Source organism: Orycteropus afer, unplaced genomic scaffold (assembly GCF_000298275.1).
Source record: "Orycteropus afer afer isolate SDZICR_OR568_19922 unplaced genomic scaffold, OryAfe1.0 scaffold00305, whole genome shotgun sequence".
Taxonomy (NCBI): Eukaryota; Metazoa; Chordata; class Mammalia; order Tubulidentata; family Orycteropodidae; genus Orycteropus; species Orycteropus afer.
The window spans coordinates 3,930,370-3,952,844 of NW_006921892.1; the positions used below are offsets into that span (position 1 = coordinate 3,930,370).

The 22,475-nt window shown below is 35.4% G+C and overlaps 1 protein-coding gene across 1 annotated transcript in view; it reads right to left on the bottom strand.

The window, feature by feature from the left end:
* The window catches only part of RXFP1 (relaxin family peptide receptor 1), a 137,124-nt gene that overhangs the window by 28,031 nt on the left and 86,618 nt on the right, over positions 1-22,475 (bottom strand). Inside the window, exons 5-11 of the mRNA XM_042782405.1 lie at positions 14,825-14,896; positions 12,305-12,376; positions 9,833-9,904; positions 9,673-9,744; positions 9,007-9,081; positions 3,743-3,814; positions 1,189-1,260 (exon numbers count right to left, since the gene is read on the bottom strand). Coding sequence (XP_042638339.1) covers positions 1,189-1,260; positions 3,743-3,814; positions 9,007-9,081; positions 9,673-9,744; positions 9,833-9,904; positions 12,305-12,376; positions 14,825-14,896 — 507 coding nt within the window. The remainder of the gene's footprint in view (positions 1-1,188; positions 1,261-3,742; positions 3,815-9,006; positions 9,082-9,672; positions 9,745-9,832; positions 9,905-12,304; positions 12,377-14,824; positions 14,897-22,475) is intronic.

Sequence of the window (22,475 nt, forward strand, 5' to 3'; positions counted from 1 at the left end):
AAAAAAAAAAAAAATGGAGGCTTTAATGGTTTGTTATCTGATGTGTTGGAGCAGAGTATTTTCTGAGAAGTGTTCCTGTTTGTGCATATGTATTCCCTCCACCAGCCTCTGTGTCCAGGTGAGGTATTCAAGGAAGCACTGCAGTTATGTTCTTTAATTGTTATAAAATTTTTTAAAAATAAATCAATGCTTTACACTGCTAATTGTCAAAGCATGTTGTTGTTGTTATGTGCTGTTGAGTCAGACCCGACTCATAGCGACCCCTCCTTGGGTTTCCAAGGCAGTATCACTACGGAAGTAGATTGCCCCCTCGTCCTTCTGAAGAGTGGCTGGTGGGTTTGAACCGCTAGCCTTCTGGTTAGCAGTGCCTTAGGCACTACGCTATCAAAGCATATAACTCTGTTTGTATTCTAGAGTCTTTCTAGAGAACACAAAATCAAACTAGTTGTTAGTCAAACTAGCAAAAACCCAATTGAGAAGAATAATACTAAAAATATAAAAATTGCCTGAAAGACATGTTGTTCATCCATTGTTCTCATTATATTTTATCCTAATCATTATCTACTCTATACTTGGGCCAAATGGTTCTGGTTTATCCTAGAATTGTTTTAATGATCTTTGGGATAATGTCTCTGACCTTGAAAAAGGGACATTATAGAAATAGCTGTTTGAATGATATCTTCCAATATTTAGGGAGGGATATTACCCATGACAGTTTCTAATTTAAGGATTCAGGGTAAAAATTATCCTTTGGTTTCAGAATCAGCAAAGTGAAACATTTTTGTCTTACCATCTCTGAATCATAAGCTTTTAGGAAGCTTGTAGTCAAGTTTGCTGTTCTTCTTTAGAGACAGACCAGAGTAGAAAGGGTTTTCTATATTAATTTTACCCTGGCTCTATTCTTTTCCTACATCTGTGTTTCCTTTACCCTTCTTCCATCAAATATTTATTTTATATTTTTCTTTTGTGTATATTTCTGTAACATATCTGAATTCCTATCACTACCAGTTGTCATAAAGTCAATTCTTACTCAGGGTGACCCCATCAGCCATGGGCTACATAAGTAATGCTTGGAAAAATGGAGATAATTAGTAGTGCTTAAACATATGAAAGTATATAATGTCTAACAAATATGAAATAAAGCAGTAGAGTGAAAAATCTTAATGATATATGTTTAATCACACTTACAATTCATCTAGTTTCTGAAGAGATGCAAAACTATTTTCATTTATGTGATTAATTTTATTTTTACTCATTATCCTGAAAGTGTAAAGAAAAGCACATTGTAACTTCTTGAGATAATTGATACATGAGTTATTAGAAAAGTGATTAATCTGCAAAAACAAAAATAATTATATATAATGTAATTTTCACATCAAGATATTTTGAAATAGTATGAGAAATGATCCAATTTAATTTTAATCTTAAATTACCCAAATCTTTTAATGATGATGATAGAAATAAAATATAATTCGAATTGCTAAGTACATAGTGAAAAGCTTTGCAATAGAAATAGTGAAAACTACAATTCTTGCAAATATAGACTGAATATCATGCAGCTGATTGGGAGGTGTTTTAGAGTCATCTTTTCATGTCCTTCTAAAAAAATACCATACATGCTATAGCACTCATATACATTTGCTAGTTGATGTAATTACAGTGGACCTGCCTAAGGAACTCTAATCTAAGATGGACCAATTCAGAAAATGTTTAGTTTGGGAAGTTGACTCATATTGTAACTCTTGACAGTTCATTTCTATACTAGTATAAATGACTAACTCATAGAAAAGTTTTAATGGATTTCCAATTCTTTAAATATTTTGCAACATGCCTGGAAGTTGACCTTGTCCCATCCTTAAGTACTTAATTCCTCTCAGCACTCCAAAACATTACCACCTCCTGTCAGTGTCCCTGCACCAGAAAAGCGCACGCACCTGCCAAGAGGAAACCCACAAATGATTTCTTTCTTTTCTTTTTTTTAAGGTGAAAAATGTACTTAACATTATTTTTATTACAAAATAATACAAACTCATGGTAAAAAAACAAAACAAAAATAAACAAAACAAAACCGAACAACAATTCACATCACACAGAATGGCGTAAAGCAAAATACACCAATTGTTATTCCAAAGTTTTCAGTCTTACTTGCAAGAGCAAACTACTGTTAATAGTTTCCTATATGTTGCTCTTGAAATTTATATGCTATTAAAAGATATTTAAATATGTACACATAAAACACAAATGATTTCTTCATACAGAGGTTTCCTTGAAAACAAATACAAGTAGAGCACAAGATAAATTCTAATTTTTTTCAGATTTTTTTTGATCTGTGTCCTTAAGATGCAATTTGGTTTCCTTTCGGCAATTAGCATGAGCAATTTTTTTTTTTAATTGAAGTATATAAATATATTAGTATATAGCATATAATATGTATATATAGTATACCCACTGCCGTCAAGTCGGATCTGACTCATAGTGACCTCTCCTTAGGTTTCTGAAACTTTATCACTACGGAAGTAGATTGCTCAACTTTTCTTCCAAGGAGTGGCTGGTGGGTTTGAACCGCCAGTCTTCTGGTTAGCAGTCAAACGCTTTAGGCATTACGCCACCAGAGCTCCTATATATAGCATATAAATACATAAATAACAAAACATTTCAACAATCTTCACATGTATAGTTCAGTGATATGAATTTTTCTCATCATGTAGTTTAATCATTGCATGAGCTATTTTGTGTAATTAATATAAAGCACCCTGCATGTGAAGATTGCTGAACTTGTTGGTAGCTTTGAACCCATTGTAATGTGGGACATATTGGAGAAAATACATTGCCACAGCAGTGGTAGCTATTTCATTGCTTATGCAAGGGGTCCTATGCACTTTAGGATGATGGTTTCCAAACATTTTCATAGACAACCCACAGTAAAAAAATTATTTTACATTGGGACGTAAAATATACACACCCATACTACCCAAGATTCAAGAAACAATATCTTTCTTATTTGCACTGCACTCTGATATTTAGTACTCATTTCAATTCTATTCTATTTCATTAAAGAAAATGCTGGTCAGGACATACTAAATAGAGCTTGCTTTCATCATTCATTTGTAAGTTGCAACCTACAGTTTAAAAAACATTATTCTAGGAAAATAAATGGGAATGAGATAGTTGTATTTTCATATTAAAGGAACTCCCAGCTTTCTTCACTTTCACAGAAGAGGCAAAGTGCATTAAAATATGCCAAAGAGGTTTAAGGGGAAATTACATTCAATAATATTCTAAAATTAATCCTGGTGTTCATAAGCATGTTTACAGAGGTCCAGGAATTCTTCAGCATTATCTTTCATTTTTATTATAATTAATTTTTGCATAATTATAAAGAAAAACAATCTTTTCAGCAATAATTTGCAAAACACTCTTCAACACACTTTATTTTAGTGCTTCTGAAACAGATCCAAAGACAGATTCTTGACATTCAGTGAGAATTTTTTTCCATTAAAATGAGTCTCAGATAATAGAGTGCCAGCCATTGTGATAATTCATGTATGTTGTGAATCTGTGATTATATTCGGTTTACTTTTGAATAATTTGGACCATGTACTTCACTTTCTAAAAATTTCAAGTTGAGAGTGAACATTCGCTGGAATTATATGCATGCTTATGCTACCTTCTGTCCACATAGATAACTCATTTTGCTTGTAAAGGATATAACATTACTTAAAAAGGAAAAGATATTACTTACAAAACAGTTAAATTACTGCAGGAAACAAAAGTCAAATTTCTTAACTTATGGATATGGTTGCCTTCAAAGTCCCTGGAACATAAGAACAAAACAAAACAAAGCTGCTTTTAACTACAAGCAGAAATAAATTGGTTAAGAATGATTTGCCTTTCTAATAAAATACCTTTTTTAAATATACAGTTTATTTCATATTTGTAGCCATTTATATATTAGCTGAATTAGTATACATATTTAATGTTTCTTTTTCTGTGTTACTAGTAAAAATATAAAGAGCTCTGGTAGCATAGTGCCTAAGGCACTTGACTGCTAACCAGGAGGCTGGCGGTTCAAACCCACCAGCCACTCCTCGGAACGAAGGCTGGGCAATCCTACTTCCGTAGTGATAACTGCCTCGGAAACCCAAGGAGGGGTCGCTATGAGTCGGGGCCGACTCGACAGCAAACAACAATAACAAGTAAAAATGTATTGAGACTTATGTGTGTCACATGTTCATATGGGCATGTATGTTATCCTGAGAAAGGTGAAGAGAGTAAGAAGTCAGATTGAAAATCTTTATGATAGTATATAGCTACTTCATTAACAGATATTTATCAGCTGTCTTAATATGAACCATATTGCACATTTGGTCAGAGTTACAGTTCCCTAAGCAGTGTGACGTTACTTTGCTACAGATAATACTACTTCATAAACAGTATTTAGCCCCTACCTCCTCATATTTTCCAGGGAAAAGTCTCAACCTTTTGTCACTGAGAAAACCCTTGTTTGGCTTACTATAACATCATTAAGTCCAATCTTTGGTAGATCTATGCTTGAGCCCATCATTGCAGCTACTGTGTCAATCTATCTTGTTGAGGGTTTTCCCCTTTTTCACTGACCCTCTCCTTTACTAAGCATGATATCCTTCTTCAGGGACTAATATCTCCTGATAATGTGACCAAAGTAAGAGAGACAAAATCTCACCCTTCTCATTTTTAAGGAGTACTCCGGCTGTACCTCTTTCAAGGCAGATTCGTTCACTCTTCTGGCAGTCAATGGTATTTTCAATTGTCTTAGCCAACACTACTATTCAAATGCATCAGTTGTTCTTTGGTTTTCCTTATTCATTGTCCAGTTTTCACATGCATATGTGGCTATTGAAAATACCATGGCTTGGCCAGGTGTACCTTAGTCTTCAAAGTGACATCTCTGCTTTTCAACACTTTAAAGAGGTCTTTTGCAGCAGATCTGCCTGCTGCAATATGCCATCTAATTCTTTGACTGCTGTGCCTATGGGTGTTGATTGTAGATCTAGTAAAACGAAATCTTTGACTATTTCAATGGTTTCTCCACTTATTGTGATGTTGTTTTTGGTCCAGCTGTGAAGATTTTTGTTTTCTTTATGTTGAGGTGTAATCCATACTGAATACTGTACTCTTTGATGGTCATCAGTAAGTGCTTCAAGTCATCTTCACTTTCAGCAAGCAAGATTGTGTCATTTTCTTCTTCATATAGTCCAGCTTCTTGTATTATTTGCTCTACATACAAATTGAATAAGTATGGTGAAAGGATACAACCTTGTATCCTTTCATTAGGTGGTATTTCATTAGATGGTATCCTTTCAGTAGATGGCTGCATTAGATGGTAAAGTCAGATTTACTGGTTGGAAGACACAACACATTTGAAATTTAAGCTTAAAATTTCTAACAATCTCTGATGTCCACAGAATAAGCTTCTTGATACCAGAAGAATATGCCATATCTCAAGAATTTTATAGATAAGATTTCAGTACTGTATAGGATATTATATTATAATCTTAAATCCTGAATCTGCACTACCCTTTTAAAGAAAATTTTCTGTTATTCTATTTTTTAAGAAAACCTTACTTCTTTCTTTCTTTTCTTTTTTTTTTTGGATATTAGCTTTGACCGAATCTCTTGGCATCCCTTAGAATGTATGATGTCCATGGCAGAGACTGGTCATTTTCATTTATTTTGTTGTTGATTGTCACCATGACTCTACCACCAGGTGGTGATGTTCTCTTAAGCCTCGCAAATACCCTTTCGATGAATTGATGTTCTTGTTTAGCTTCTCATGTAACTATTTTTCTTTCTTTCTTTCTTTTCTGTTAAGCTAACAAAAATATTTAAGGCAGTATTATTTAATTTTAAAAATCAGTAGTAGGCACACATCTTGGCACAAATTATGTTGTTTAGGTTAACCACATTGTAAATTTGCATTGACATTCTTCCTAGAATTAGAGGTTTTTAGTCCTTTGATACGCAAGGATCGGGTTTGCAGCACTCATGTTAGCTGAGGTATATAAAATAAAAACCTGCTTCTAACTCCTTAGCTCCAAGTCCTAATGAAGTGGACAGAGAGCTTTTTTTTTTTTTTTTTTTTTTGGAACTGTATGTCTAGACCACTTTTCTCATTTAATGAGCCTCTGAACCTAACCATTTATTTTTCCCTTTAAATATGTTAGAACTAGCTGAAATGAAATGTGGTTCTTTGACCTGAAGTAAAACAACAAAAATCCCAAATACTTATAATCTTGCCTGTTTCTCTCAATTTCTTCTCTTATCCTACAGTGGCATTCTAAACAGGCAAATTTCCTTAATCTCCACTTTCTTCCCAGTCTCTTAAACATTTCTGGCTACTATTTCACAGAAAAAATTGAGGTTGGTAAAGAGGGGAGCTCTTGCCTTGCTGTCTCTACATTCATAAACTTGTACATGCACCTCATCTTCTTCTAGTCTCAGGAAGAGATGGCCCTTCTCCTGCTTTGGGCTAATCCTTCCATCTCTTTCTTGAATTTGGTTTGTGTATGTGTTTACCCTAAAATAAGTGTTCAATTTGGGTGAATGTTCTTTGGACATTCTTTACATTTAAGTTTATATCTGTTTGTGCTATGTATAGGTACATATGTTGTTAGGTGCCATTAAGTTGGTTCTGACACATAATTACCCCATGTACAACAGAACGAAACACTGCCCAGTCCCGTGCCATCCTCACAATCGTGGCCGTGCTTGAGCCCTTTGTTACAACACTGTGTCAATCCATCTGTTGAGGTTGCCTTTTTGGCTGACCTGTAGTTTACCAAGCACGATATCCTTCTTTAGGGACTGGTTCCCTCTGAAAACATGACCAAAGTATAAGAGACGAAGTCTTGCCATACTTGCTTCTAGGAGCAATCTAGCTGTACTTCTTCTAAGACAGACCTGTTTGTTCTTTTGGAAGTCCATGGTATGTTCAATATTCTTTACCAACACCATAATTCAAATGCATCAATTCTTCTTTGTTCTTCCTTATTCTTTGTCCAGCTTTCACATGCATATGAGGCTATTGAAAATACCATGGTTTGGGTCAGTCACCTTAATCTTCAAAGTGACATCTTTTCGGGTGTATGTAGGCATAATATAATGGAATAAAGGAGCTTCTGTAGTGATACTGCCTTGGAAACCCAAAGAGTGGTCACTATGAGTCAGATCTGACTCAATGACAGTGAGTTTTGAATGATGGTGTAGTAGGTAAGCCACTTGGCTGCTAACCAGAAGGTTGGTTCAAATGCACCAGCTGCTCCATGGGAAGAAGATGAGGCAATTTACTTACATAAAGATTTACAGCTTTGGAAATGCAATGTGGCTCACTATGAGTAGAATTGTCTTGATAGCAGTGGGTATAAGGACATAAATACAAAAGAGTTTTTTTCCTCCAGAAAAAAAAAAGGCGGGGCGGCAGGGGAGAGTTTGGCTGTCCAGGGCTGGCATAATAATTTCACAAATTTATTAGAAAGCCCAGATCTTTCATCTTCACTGTGCATATGTCCTTGTTTTCATTATTTAAAGCTGAATCATTGTATCTGTTTTTTTTTTTCTGGATGAGGAAGAAGGAAAGGGTCTGCCTCTTACTCATCAAGGAGACTTCCCAGATGTCCCTACTTTTAGTTACATTTCTATGATTAGAATTCAGTCACATGATCATATCTAGAGGTAAGGAAGGCTGGAAATGTAGACTTGTGGCTAGGCACATTGTTGCCCTAAGTAAATCAGTTTTGTTATTGAGAAGAGGTAGAGAGGGACAGTATAGTTTGATATACATCAATTAAAGCTGTCTTATTGACTGTATCGTTTAGTAGCCCCTGAAATTTCATACACTGAAAGAAGTGGATTATTATTTCTTACTGTTTATGGATGTCTATTTTCCTATGTGTTTTTGGTTGTTGTATGAATGCTATTTGGTATATATAGACTCATATATTTTATAGGAAATTGCACACAGTAGCATTAAAATGTCATTCTTTGTGTTGTTTAATGTCTTCTTGCAATTAGTTCCAAATAAGTATATTTTAAATTACTACATCTACTTTTCATAACATTTGCATATTATACTTTATTATCAGATTTATGTTTCTGGTTCCAGCTGCAGTGAAATCAAGTCAGCTCCAACTCATGGTGAACCCATGTTTTGCAGAATAGAAATGTGCACTACAGGGTGTTCACAGCTGTGACTCTTCAGAAGCAGATTGCCAGGCCTGTCTTCTGAGGCACCTATCAGTAAATTCGGACCACCAAACTTTTAGTTACTAGCTGAGAGCTTTAACTGTTTGTGCCACCCAGGGACTCCAGTCAGGTTGTTAGTTTCACTTAATCTATAAGCTTAGAAATCAAACAGTTGACCTTTTGAGAATTTCCAAAAAAGGAGACTGTAGGAGTTTTCATATGAATAAAATAATGTATATGCAGTTTATTGAAGTTTTTAAGAATTATTATTTTTTAAAAAATTTTTCATTGTCATCTGTAATCTAAATAGGCAAATTTACTAGATACCTGAACTCTGATAGAGTAGATGATACTCAATCCGACCAGCAAAACTACTATGTAAAAAATTCTATGCAACACATTCTATTGTGATGAAATTATAAAAATAAATACTAAATATCAGATTGTCATTATTTAGAATTTAGGAATGAAATAAAAGTCAATTTCTGTAGCAAGTTAATAGTTGAATAGATGAAAAGGGGAAAGGTGGGATGTTCCATAGATAGTATACCTTCTGTCTTTTTTCTTCCTGACTCCAAAGATTTTCTTTGAGTTATTTTATTTGGGTGAGAGTTTAGAGGAGTTAGTTTAAGTAATGGGGATGGATGTTGAGTATAAAATCATGCTAAAATAATGTGAGGAAATGTAATATGAAGTTAACAAGTTATCATTATTGAAAACCTAATATCCAAAATGAATTAGGTAAAATAGAAAAACTAATTGACTTTAAAAAGAGATACAACTTACAGCCAATGGAGTCTTGGCATATGCTGACAAAAGGGCTTATTAGGCAAACGAGTGAGGGAATTATTCATCAGCACTCTGAAAAAGAGATGACACAAAAGAAGTCATATTTTTTTCTGGTCCTTTTCTCATCTTAAGTTAAATGTGGTATTATTATGATTACGAAACCATGAAAACAATTGCGTTAGCTATCTTCTATCTACTCCTAATTTTTCTCTGTAAGTGCTGTTATATTTATGTGGTTATTAGTAATACAGTTTTGACAAGTGTTAGTTACAATCTGAGAAGGAGCAGCAATGTTAGGAACTGAAATAAAGCCTATGCCCTTCAACAGTGTGTAGTGGAAAAAATTTAAAATGAATTTTAGTTCTCTTTACCAAGATTTATATAGAACACTAATGGTTTACTTCCATAAAATATGACACCATGACTTCTACAATGTCAGTTTTGATAGACTGACATTGTAGAAGACAGAAGGCCTTATAAAATTGTTCAGATTTTCAAAACTCTAGACCAACCTTATAGAATATGGTGAAGAAATTGTTTTCAGCTGAGAAAGCCTTTTAAGGGTTTTAATAATTTTAAATTTAATACTATTAAACTTGATGCAGTAGTTTTTATTCATGTCCTTTCCTTCAATGGAAATATTTGCTTTAGTTTAGTACTTACAAGAGAATAAGAGACTTTAGTCCATAAAATGTTAGTGGGGAAATTCGACTGAGCTGATTGTCTTCAATTATTCTGCCAGCCAGAAGAAAAGAAATTGATTCATTTGTATACTTTTAGATTACATAATTAATATGATAAAATGCCACATAAAACAACATACAGCCATTCTAATCTGTGAAGATCTTCAAAAACACCTGGCTTCAAGAAGGTTATTCTGTTTTGACTGAGATACCTGAAAATGGAGAAGTGAATAGAATATAATTGTACCTTCTTAATGTTTTGCAATAAAGAAACTTAAAAAGAAAAATCCACCTTAAATTTTCCTATATATGAATCGCATCATAACACTCTGCTATTGACTCTGAAAGTTTATCATTTCCCTTAGCATGTCTAGCTTCAAAGTTTTCCATATTACTATTGTTCCATATTATTATTATTAGGTTATTACTGAACCTAATTAATTGCTCATGTAGCCATTCCCTTATCAAATTTTTCTGTTCATTTATCAAATTTTTCTGAGTGCCTGCTGTAAGGCACTGTACTAGATATGTTATGGTCTTATTATCTAGAGGGGAGACTCCTAAGAACAGGTTACGACATAGGAGAAAAGAGAACCTTGAAGCATGGTTGCTCTGTCATCGTAGAGGAGAAAACACCTAGCTTTGCTGGGGGTGGGGACTTTGCAGCACTGAGCCTAAGGATAGCAAGGGATGATGCCACTGTTAGACCCATTTCCTTGCCTCCCTTGCAAACATGGAGTGCCAGCTGGGCTCAGGAAGGTGTATGGAATAGCTTCAACACTTTGCCTTTAGTATCTCAGAAGGTTCCCTTAAAAGCCAAGAGACAGCTCCTCCCCAAGCAGGTAAAAGGCATTGGATCCACTCCTGCAGCCTATGCTCATCTGTTTAGCCCAGGCTTATTCATTGTTTGGGAGTCCTTGGGTGGTGGCAATAATTCACTTGCATGGCTGCTAACTAAAAGGTTGGAGATTTGTCTATACAGAGGCACCTCAGAAGAAGGGCCTGATGATCTACTTCTGAAAAGGTCAGCTATTGAAAACCCTATGAAGCATAATCCTACTCGGACACACAGGTGTCATAATGAATCATAATCAACTCCATGGCAGATGTTTGTTTTTTTTTTTTTTAAACTCCTTTTTTTCAGAGCCACCCTTCAATGTTCTGGACTCCTTTTGGTGAATTGTAATAGCAATTGTCTGAACAACACAGCTTTAAGACTTAATTAAAGAACCTCTTTCTTTGTTCTGTAATTGCTGAATGTACATTGGTACTGTTTGCCCACCTTAGATGGTAAACAGAGAGCAAGAGGCATAAGCTTTCCCCCAGGGTTAAGATAGTGCTCCATTAGGAATACTAAGGTGTAAGCTGTTTGAAGGCTTTGTGTCTGATTTCTCTTCTATTTCTGTGGTATCTAGCTGAAGAACTTCTACACGTAAGAGCTAATGAATACATTTGGATGAATAATGACAAGTATCTAATGATTACTCGTGAAAAACTGGAAGTATACGATAACCCAAGCAACATTCCATTGCTATGAAATAAGAGATGGAGGACCCTTTAAATTTACTCCCCAGCTATGTCCTACCTTTCAAGAGTTTCCTCTATGTGTCTTGAACATTAAAGTAAGCAGATGATGTTTATTAAGTTTTGAATAGATTAATGGGAGGTTAGAGAGAAAAATAGTTAGGATCCAGACGAGAATAAGTTCAATATTGTCTTTGGGCACTTTGCTAAGACATAAATGGCTAGGGATGGGATAGACAGGAGGAGGATATGGGTAGAGTGGTTACTGTTAAGGCTCTAAGTCTTACGGCCTTTGTCCATTTTGCTAGTCATTTATTAGGGGACCGCCTTAACTCAGTCCCAAACTCTGATACCACAATTTGATTGAATTGAGGTTTTTGGGTTAGAATAGAAAATGGTATTAAAAGCAAGGGGACAGAAATGGAAATACAGGGAGTCGTTTATTTACATAATTTTGGGTTCTACTTCTATTCAGTTATTTCTAGGAGACTGGGTTCATCTTCTTATAGAATTCAATGAAACTTTAAGAAAATCTATTTTTAAAAGCTTTGCTCTTTATTCTTCAGTACTTTATATATTACATATTGATAAAAGCAGGAATAATGGAAAATATTAACTGGGGAATCCGAGTATTTTCCTATATAAATATTCCCATGAGGCTTTTTGACATTTTAACTTTATTCAATAATCATTTCTGTTACCATGGCTAATATATACTGAGTTCTTACTGTGGGCTAGGTGCAGTATTTATATAAATTCCCCCTCCACCTCCATTTGGTCCTTACAGCAGCCTTTGAGGTAGGTACTATTATAATTTTTGTTTTATAGTAGTGGGAACAATGGTTAGAAAGGAAAATAAATCGCCCAAAGTCATTATACTTTATTATATCACATTCATATTCATAGTATCATTTGGACTAGTCTAATGAGTTGATTCTGTACATGATGAAGTCAGGACTCAGATGTCCATGCCTATCTGACTCAAAATCTCAAGCTCTTAGCCGCCATGCAGCCGGACTGGTGGGTTGTAAAGGGTCAAGCTGACAGACCACTGTGGAATGGGTAAATTAATTGGCACAAGTACTTACAGTTTAGTAAGATTGTGCAGCCCTCTGAAAGCATATATGGATATATATCTAATTTTATTGTTTTGCAGATACCTGTAAAAATGATTATTAAAAAAGCAAACATAATGACATAAATTACTGAGACTGGATATTCACATCATTTTGTTTGATATAAAATTCATATATAATTGGCTAGTTGCTTAGAAATTCTCATTATAAAGGCAAACATATAATAGCTAAAAATTAATATTTAAACTTTCTAGGAATAAAACTTTAATGCATAGTGTAGCACTCACTAATCAGGTAGTCCTAGTAGCCACATTTTTTAACATCTCTTTGTTATACTTTCTCAAACTTATAAGTACTCAACACAATACTACTAAAATTACAAGTGTGTGACATTCCAAATGCCCCAAACCATATCCCATGTTAATTAAAAACCTGCCAACAAAAATAACTTTTATTTTATTTATTGTACACGCCCAGCCTTGTTCCAAAAAAGAATTTGAAGCAGCATATAAGGAGTATATATGAAAAAGGAAAAAAATAATATAATTAAAAAGTATCAGGGCTAGAAAAATATAAATTAGACTATAATGTCAATACAGGATGCAGGGTTACATAGTTACCTAAAGTAACATGGAAGTTTGCCCTTGAGTTAACTGGAGGTCAAAGGAAATGGACAGGAGCACAGGTAACTGCATCAATTGTAACCACTGAAAACTTTGCACTTCTAATGTACTTGATCCAGGTTTTGGGGAATGATATATAAAGGCTTCCAGCCTGACTTCTTGTTCTGAGTGAAGGTCATTGACCTCTTTTACAGTGTCCTAAGTTTACATGCGAGGAGCTCTGGTAGCAAGGTACGTAAGACACTTGACTACTAACTAGAAGACTGGCGGTTCAAACCCACCAGCCACTCCTCGGAAGGAAAGTTGGGCAATCTACTTCCATAGTGACACTGCCTTGGAAACCCAAGGAGGGGTCGCTATGAGTCGAGTCCGACTAGTCACTATGAGTCGAGTCTGACTCGCCGGCATGTAACAACAACAACAACAGGTTTATATGCAATCTGTTACATATATTAGGAGTAACAAGTAAGAAATCAAAACAAATGAACTCTCAGGTAATTAGAAATTTTGACTGTAAGAGAGTATTTATTTCTCCAATATGCAATATAATGAAACTAGGATTCTAAATATTGTTTACTATGGATCTAACAATCTCACAGAGTATGCTAGGGACCCAATCATGGAGTAGGCAATGCATCTTTCTTACTAATACACAGAAAGACTTTAACATGTATTAATTTATTTGTTTATTTATTTATTTGTTTAAGTTGTACCTTTCATAACAGTATTTGGAAAATTTTGTAATTAGGTTATTTTGACCATTTTATTGTTTGGCTGCTCAGGAATGTTGTTCAATGTTTATTATGCAAAATGCTAAACTACTTTGTTATTTAAGACTGTATTTTGATATTCAGATTCATACTCATAATTCCTTTTACACATGTGGACATGAGGTGGTGCTACAGATCAGAAAAATTCTTCATCTTCCAGAAATTAGAAAATTGAGTAAGGAAGTAACCTCTTGAAGTTTTGTATCATGCCTGATTTTGAAAAACTCTTCTCTGTTGAATGAGAAATGTTTAGAATCAAGTTCTGAAAGTCATTATCATTTGAATTTTTCTTTTCAAATATGAAATATATTTAACCTACTCTGCTGATTAGGTTTTCAGGACATTTCATTGAATTAAATGGATTAATTTGTCTTCTGATTTTGTTATTTAAAACAAAAATGTGAAGATATCATTTATGTACCAGATTTCTCTAGCATAAAACCCAAACTAAAACCAATACAAGTATGAAAAGCAAAATGAGATTTAGGCACAGAATATCTAAACCCAAAAGATCATGTACATGATTTAGTTACGAAGTTGACCTAAAAAACAGGTAAACATCACCTGGGTTATTGTGGAATTTAAAAGTGAATAAACAACCCTAAACCAAAAGGAAGTTTCTCAAGGCCAAAATAAGACTCAGCCTACAAGGCAGATATGAAAATGGAGTCAAGCCCCAAAATAACATGCTCCGAGGTTTCAAACCACAACCACTTACTATCATAAGTGGAGTCTGAATTTGCAAGCACAGGGAAGAAAATTCTTCACTATTTCATCTTGATGGCAGATCTGGCAAAAGATCGTCACCTCTACTAAAGTGGGCAATGAAGCTTTCACTGCTAGAATAAAGTCAGAAAGTAAGAAGCTCTCACCGGGCTCCATTTTTGGCAAATGTAGTAAGAGGATTCATGGTGCACATACTCTAGTTTCTTTAGAGAGATAACACATCTGAGATCTTTCTAGAACAGCTTCCAGAACAACTCAGGAAAAATGTTACCTGTAGTCTCCAGCTAACAGCTAAATAATTCTCTGAAGTGGGATTAGATTTAAACAGTGTCTGCAAAAGTGAGAAGAACAGATATGCCAAAAAAAACCTGGTAGTGAATTATTTTACTAATAGGAATTTAATTTTTTCTTACAGCTTCTGAAGATCATGGTATTTCTTGAAGCCATCAGGAAGAAGTTTTCTTATTAAATTTCCCTGAAGTGACCTAAAACAAATGTAAATTTTGGTTCTTACTTAAATTTTTTCCTTTTTTGTTACTTTTATACTACAATGAAATATGGATAATTTTAAATGACAGTTATTTTACCACTCAGATTTCAGAAAACTTTATTTCATTATATCATGTTCATATACATAGCATCATTTGAACTAAGTCTAATGAATATATTCTGTATTATTAAAAAATATTCACTTTTTCTTAAAATTAGGTCAAAACATTGTGATTTTGATAACCAAATAACCTCCCCCAGGAAAATTATTGATATTTTAAATTTATGTTCTCCTTTTCCAAGTACCAAACGTACTGCTTTCCTGTCAGTTCTGACTCATAGCTACCCCTCTTTTGGTTTCCGAGGTGGTATCACTATGGAAGTAGATTGCTCAACCTTCCTTCTAAGGAGTGGCTGATGGGTTTGAACCTCCAGCCTTCTGGTTAGCAGTCAAATGCCTTAGGCTACTTAACAAATAATAGAAAACATCTCAGTTTTTGAGTGACAATAAAAACTAAATATATTTCATTTAAAATACATCAAGAATTTAAGTAGTTTAATATTTTTTAAAATTTTTATTTCTCACATTTCATTGCCCTTTCTTCCTTTTCAAATTAGTATGAAAGAATTGTCAGTTGGTACCTGCCAGCCACTCCTCAGAAGGAAGATTGGGCAATCTACTTCCATAGCAATTGTGGTTGTTAAATGTGCCATCAAGTCAGACCCGACTCATAGTGACCCCTCCTTGGGTTTCCAAGGCAGCAAGTCTTTATGGAAGTAGATTGTTCCATCTTCCTTACACAGAGTGGCTCGTGGGTTTAAACTGCCAATTTTCTGGTTAGCAATCAAATGCCTTAGGCATTGTGATGGTTATGTTTGTATGTCAACTTGGCTGGGCAACTGGATGTAGTATTCCTCATGATGAGATTGGTAATCAACTCCATGGTGGAATCTACTGGGAGCAGCTGAGTAGCTGCCTTTGGTTATGTGGTCTATTTCCTGTATTTAAGCAGAAGCCTTGGGAATGGTCTCTAGCCTATGGCATGCTTGGACCCTGCATGTAGCCGTGTCATTGCTCAGCAGTCTGCTATGCTCTGCCAACCTTGGGACTTACAATGGACTTAAGTTAATGGCCTGCCATGTGGTTTGGTAACATCAGGACTGTGCCTTTTTACTTGTCAACCTTGGGGCTTCTCAGCCTCAGCAGCCAGCAGCTGTTTGAGTGAAGAAATGCCTCTAGCTCCAGTGGGCTGGGAGCAGAAGGCAGAGCTGGACCCCAAGCTTGAGGGGCTTTCACCCAGCCTCTAGAGTCTGGCACTTTGAACTTGGACTTAAAGCCTCCAAATAGTAAGAATAAACTTCTGTTTGTTAAGGCCATCCCATTTGTGGTATATTTTTGTCAGAGAGGCACTAGGTAACCAGAACAGGTACTATGTCACCAGAATTCCTTTTTTATTAAAAGACTCACTCACTCACTGATGTCGAGTCAGATCCGACTCATAGCGACCCCTCCTTGGCTTTCAGAGGCAGTATCACTACCGAAGTAGATTGCCCAACCTTCCTTCTGGGAGTGGCTGGTGGGTTTGAACTGCCAGCCTTCTGGTTAGCCTTAGGCACTACCTCGGAAACCCAAGGAGGGGGTCGCTGTGAGTCAGATCCGACTTGATTGCAGTGAGTACTTTGTTGTTGTTGTTGTTGTTATGTGCCGTCGAGTCGGCCCCGACTCATAGCGACCCCTCCTTGGGTTTCCGAGGCAGTATCACTACGGAAGTAGGATTGCCCAACCTTCCTTCCGAGGAGTGGCTGGTGGGTATGAACCGCCAGCCGTCTGGTTAGCAGGCAAAGTGTCTTAGCCACTATGCTACCAGAGCTCCCTAGTACTACATATAATTGAACCATCTTTGTTCAATAAGTGGTCTAATTTCACTTTCCAATACCTTATTCTCATTTTCTTAATTGTTTTTCTGTCCCTGCCATACTTCTTGTTAAATTTTTATTAGGTTCTATTCCCATCTGAGCAACTTGTGAATCTTCATTTCTGATACAATATTGATTTTTTTTTTCTCTTTCTTTCTTGGGTTTAACTAATTCTTTAAAAAATTTCTTCCTTTTTTTTTTTTTAAAAAATCCACCCTCCCTTACTATTTCTCTTCTTAGTTGTAAAATTTCTTTACAAAGGTGTTTTTCATATTCCTTTGAATGAGTTTGGAGTTTTCTGCTACTATTTTCTTTTAAATCAATGTTGGTAGTTTGGGAGAGAATTTTCAATATATGAACTATTTTGATTCATAGTTTGTTTTTTTTCTTATAGTTTTGTATGAAAATTGTTCAATTTTTTTTGTAGTCCTTTTACAGGCAGGATTCAAGAACTAAGCAGTTATTATTATTATTTTAAAAATTGTTATTGTGATTTGGGTTAAAGTTTACAGAGCACATTCATTTTCCATACAGCAGTTCATACACATTTTGTCTCATGACATTGACTGCAAATTCCCACAACGTAATAGCTGTCTAGAACTAAGTGTTTCATTTTTATTTCTGGAAGATAGTTAATTTTTCTTATTTCTTTCTTTTCATCACTACTACATCTCCAAATTTCACTCACCACTCTTTAAAAATTTATCTGACTCCTCTAGAAGCAATGCTTATTTGAGACTGCCACTTCTGATTCTACTCACTTTCAAGCCCCCTCCCTTTGCCAATGTTATGAACTACCAAGTTTGAGATTTGTGTTCAATATTTTGGCACTAAATGTTGAATTTTCTCTGAGCAGATATGACTTTGTTTCATTGTCTTCTGCTCCTTCTACTTCTTTTTCTCCCCCATGGAGTTCTTACCCTTTCCTGCCCCACTCTGCATTCACAGGTTTGAAGTGGCTAGAGCTCTGTTGGAATTTGGTATTTCATTTTTCCTCTGTTTACTTAAGGATTGTGGAGTTCTCTGCATCTTAATAATACTGGCTGGTAATGCTGAAGGCATGAATCATACACGTTTTTATTTATGTTTCTTTTTGAGGTTTTCATTTTTTGGAAAAAATATGAGGTTAAAAATCAAGCAATTGTCGTTATCCTCCAGTTTGAGCAATTCCTAGTCTCTCTTAAATCTATTTCAGTAAGGATCTGGTTTTATCTGTCCATGGAAACTTTTCTTGCCAGAATCCCTATTAACTTCCAAATTGTTTAATCTAATGTTTAATTCTTACTCTTTATCTTATTTCATCTACTAGATCTGTTGCTCTCGCCCTTTTTTTTTCTTTTTTAAACTATTTATTGTAATTTGGGTGAAATTTTACAAAGCAGATTCATTTTACATTCAGCAGTTCATACACATTTTGTTTTGTGACACTGGTTATGTTCCCTTCAGTGTAACAGCTCTCCTCTCACTTCCTCCCTGTGGTTGCCCTTTCCCTGTGTCCTTCTGGCTTAGGCATTCCTGCCTCCCTGTCACATGATAGGTACTTAATATTTATTGAATGAATGGATATGAAGGCATTACTTAGCCTTTCTTTTATAGATTTTCTTTACATGGCTCCTAGGAAACTACATTCTTTTAGTGTTTCTTCAGATAATTGGTTGTTTCACATCTCCTTTGTGGTTACTCTTCTCCTTTGTAGTAGGGTGGGGTCTTAATAGCAATATATACATTGATGATTTCTAAATTGGTCTTCAGCCTAGAATTCATTCAATGTTAACTGACAATGATTTTATATATATACAATTTTATGTATGTATTTTTATATGTCAACATACAAACACACATATATGGACACACATATATATGTAGTGTATATGTGTGTATGTGTGTGTGAAACTACCTTGTCTTATCTTTATCAAAGCCATCTGTAGAACCTAGGTTTTTTTTTTGTGTGTGTGTGTATGTGTGTGTGTGAGTGTGTGATTTGGGTGAAAGTTTACAGAACAAATTCATTTTCCATACACTAGTTCATACATATTTTGTTTCATGACATTTACTGCAATCCCTACAATGTAACAGCTCTCTTCCCACCTCCTCCCTGTAGTTACCTCTTCTCTGTGTCCTTCTTTCCTATGCATTCCTGCCCCTGAGTTAGCTCCCTGTGCAAATTCTGCACTTCTGTTCTCTCATGATTGATCATTCTAAGGCATGTATCTACCTGAAGTAAATGTTCACCCTATATACCTGTCTGCTGTTTGGCAGGAAGCCACAGGAGTGAATTCAATTCCAGGCCTGAAGGGTAACTAGGGTCCATAGTCTCAGGGGTCTCACCAGGCTCTATCAGACCAGTAAACCTGGTCGTTTTCATGATTTTGAGTTTTGTTCCACATTGTTCTCTCATTCTATGCAGGATCTCTGGCACTGATCCCTTTCTAAGTGTTTGACAGTGGTAGCCAGGCATCTAGTTTTGGTCTCATGATCATATCACTGAAGTTTGCATGGTCCACTAGGTCCTTGGAATAATTGTTTCCATGCTTCTTTGGTTTTCTTCATTTTTCTTTGCTCTGGAGGAGAAACCAATTGTTCTAGATGGCCACTTGCAAGCTTTTAAGATCTCAGTTAAATCTCACCAAAGTAGGATGTAGAACAATGTTTTTGTGTTGTATGTTTTGCCAATTGAGCTTGATGTCCCCTGTGACCATGGTCCCATGCCCACAGGGCCAACAACTTGCTTTATTAGGGTGGTTGACTGTACCTAAGAAGTTATCATAACTTTGCCCCCTGTTAGTTCTATGTGTATTGACATTCTTACAGCACATACAAATACTTATGTAGAAATATTGTCTGCCAACCTTATATATGTTTATGAGTATATTCCCTTTGGCCTAGATATATCTAATCATTCAACCTGTTTACCCATCTATTTACCTGTATAGAACCTAGTTCTTAAAGGAAGGATTGTACAGTTGGATTATGCAGTTGGGTGAAATTTTACCAAGCAGATTCATTTTACATTCAGCAGTTCATACACATTTTGTTTTGTGACACTGGTTACAGTGGATTATACAGTTCTTGTGATTAAACTCCAGGATCTTAAAGTCAACTTTCTAAACAATCAAAGTTAATGTTAACACACTAGACAATGTATAGATATTAATTTTGATCTGTGTTTGCCTGTTTTTCTCATTTTCATATATATGGAAAGTTTTGGAAAAAATCCCCAACTTTAATAGGCATTACTTGTATTATTGGCTTCTTTTATCATTTTACTTGTATATAATTTAGTCCATTTCTTACATTATTTTCCCATAATACTTTCAACTCAAAGTCTGGAAGGAGCTTAATAATGAAAGGTAGTATTTACTCTCTTAATACATTTTCTGTAAAGCCTGGAGTTCCTTTTCACTATGTAATTAGGCAAAAGAAGACTAGGACCTGGTTATGATGCTGGGAATTGGTGCTCTGCAGAGAATGGTATACAATAAAGGGACAACCTGAATCAGGCTGCTGAACTCAACACGCACAAGAAATGTTATTTCCTTAACAACCACAACAACAAAAGTAACTTTACAGAAGAAAATTTTAAGTTGGCCTTACTCCTTTGTTCCTACATCTCCAAATGGCTTTTTGGAAATTTCTACTAGTGACCTGTTACCTCAAAATGAAAACATCTGAAGTAGGAATCCTGGTCTGTCCCACTTACTGCCACCAGGTCTTCCCCTATTCTCATATCACTTTATATTATTCAGAATAGAAACCTTGAAGCCCTCTCTGACCTTTCTTTTTTCCTCACCATCCTGTAGCCAATCATTCAATAGGATCTCATCTCAATTTTTTTCCATTATGTCAAGAGTTGCCCACTGGTGGCCCTCATGCCTATATACACCTCTTTGTCAATGCCTGTGTGTATTTATATGATTACATACTTGTATGTATGGACTGGGCCAGAACATAATTTTTTCTTTTTAAAATATATCTCGATGTCTGTAGGTAGGGTGTGTACCTTCTTACTAGTCACTGTCTCACTCCCTGCATTCCTCCAGCACTCCTTCCCTCTATTCCCTTCTTTTACAAAGATTATTTGTATTTCTGAAGAGTGGATTCAAACCTTTCTTGTGGGAAAATGAAAAATGAGATTGGAGGTACCAGGGTATTCTTTGATTTAGATTTTCTAGTAATTTGATACAAGCAGGGTAGATAATAAGAGTTCCCCCACCCCCCTTAAACATGGGATGAAATCATGAAAAGTTGTTATACCCAGAAGTTCCAGTGAAAGTTTAAATCATGGAAACTTTCTAGAGAACCTCAGATCTTTTTTGGGATTATTATTTTTTTTTCAAACAAACTCACTGCTGTCAAGTCGAATCTGACTCATAATGACCCCTCCTTGGGTTTCTGAGGCAGTATCACTACAGAAGTAGATTTCCCAATCTTCCTTCTGAGGAGTGACTGGTGGGTTTGAACTGCCAGCCTTCTGGTTAGCAGTCAAATGCCTTAGACCCTATGCCATCAGAGCTCCTAGTATTATTCTCTAGTAGGACTAATTACTATGAAAAAGAACTATCTGGGATAGGCTAGAATACCAAAAAAGATCTGCTTTTGCCTTAGGTAAGGTGAGAATATTATCTACTTTGGGAAAGAAGTCTTTGTGGCTTAATCTGCCTGATGCTCTCAGTTTATATTCCCAGGCCGCTATCAACTGGGTAAATTCTCAGGCTCTGAATTTGATGATACCACTATCTATCAAGATGCAAGAGCTCTGTGCTATAACTCTTCCATCCTATACTTAAATATATAAATGCTGTGTTAAGTGGTTTGGGAAACAAGTCAGATTTGTCAGTACTTGTAAACTCCACAATTACTCCTGTTTTATCCTCAGACTTTGCAAGGCCCTAAATCATCTGGGGGAAAAATCCAGTAACCATATGGATAAAAATATCTAAGAAAACTGAACTCCTCCTTCTCTGGTTCTTTTTTCAAATTTAAGCCAAGTGTGGCAATCTACTTCCATAGTGATACTGCCTCGGAAACCCAAGGAGGGGTCGCTATGAGTCCGGTCCGACTCCACGGCACATAACAACAACAACAACAAGCCAAGTGTATACATCTCGATGATACACATACACACACACACACCCAAGTGGAATTTGGTTGAATTAGTATTAGATCAACAAACCAGCTATTAGATGTGAAAATAATTTTCTTTCACTTATGTAAATAAAACTTAAGAAAAAGTCAACAAATCTCTGAGTCAAAATGTGATCCAGAATAGTTAGACTTTAAATATTATGTTCTGGAATATTTTATTCAATTTATTTTGCATCTTTTCATTTTCATTTATATATAAGATTATGTCCAATAAAGTATAAAGAGATCATTCAATAAATGTCAAATAAATATTATATGTGATAGGAAACTCCACATAAAAGTTTAATTGGCAGTCTCCCTCGTTTTTTAGTAGCACATACAATTGATGGAATATTTTGTTTCGATAAAATATGATGACAGTAAATACTTTAGGATTCTATCTTTGTCTTTGGTTTTGGTCATTTTGATGATGATGTGTCTTGGTGATTTTCTTTTGGGGTCTATCCTGTTTGGTGTCTGTTGGACTTCCTGGATGGATACATTCTCATCTTTCATCATTTCAGGGAAGTTCTC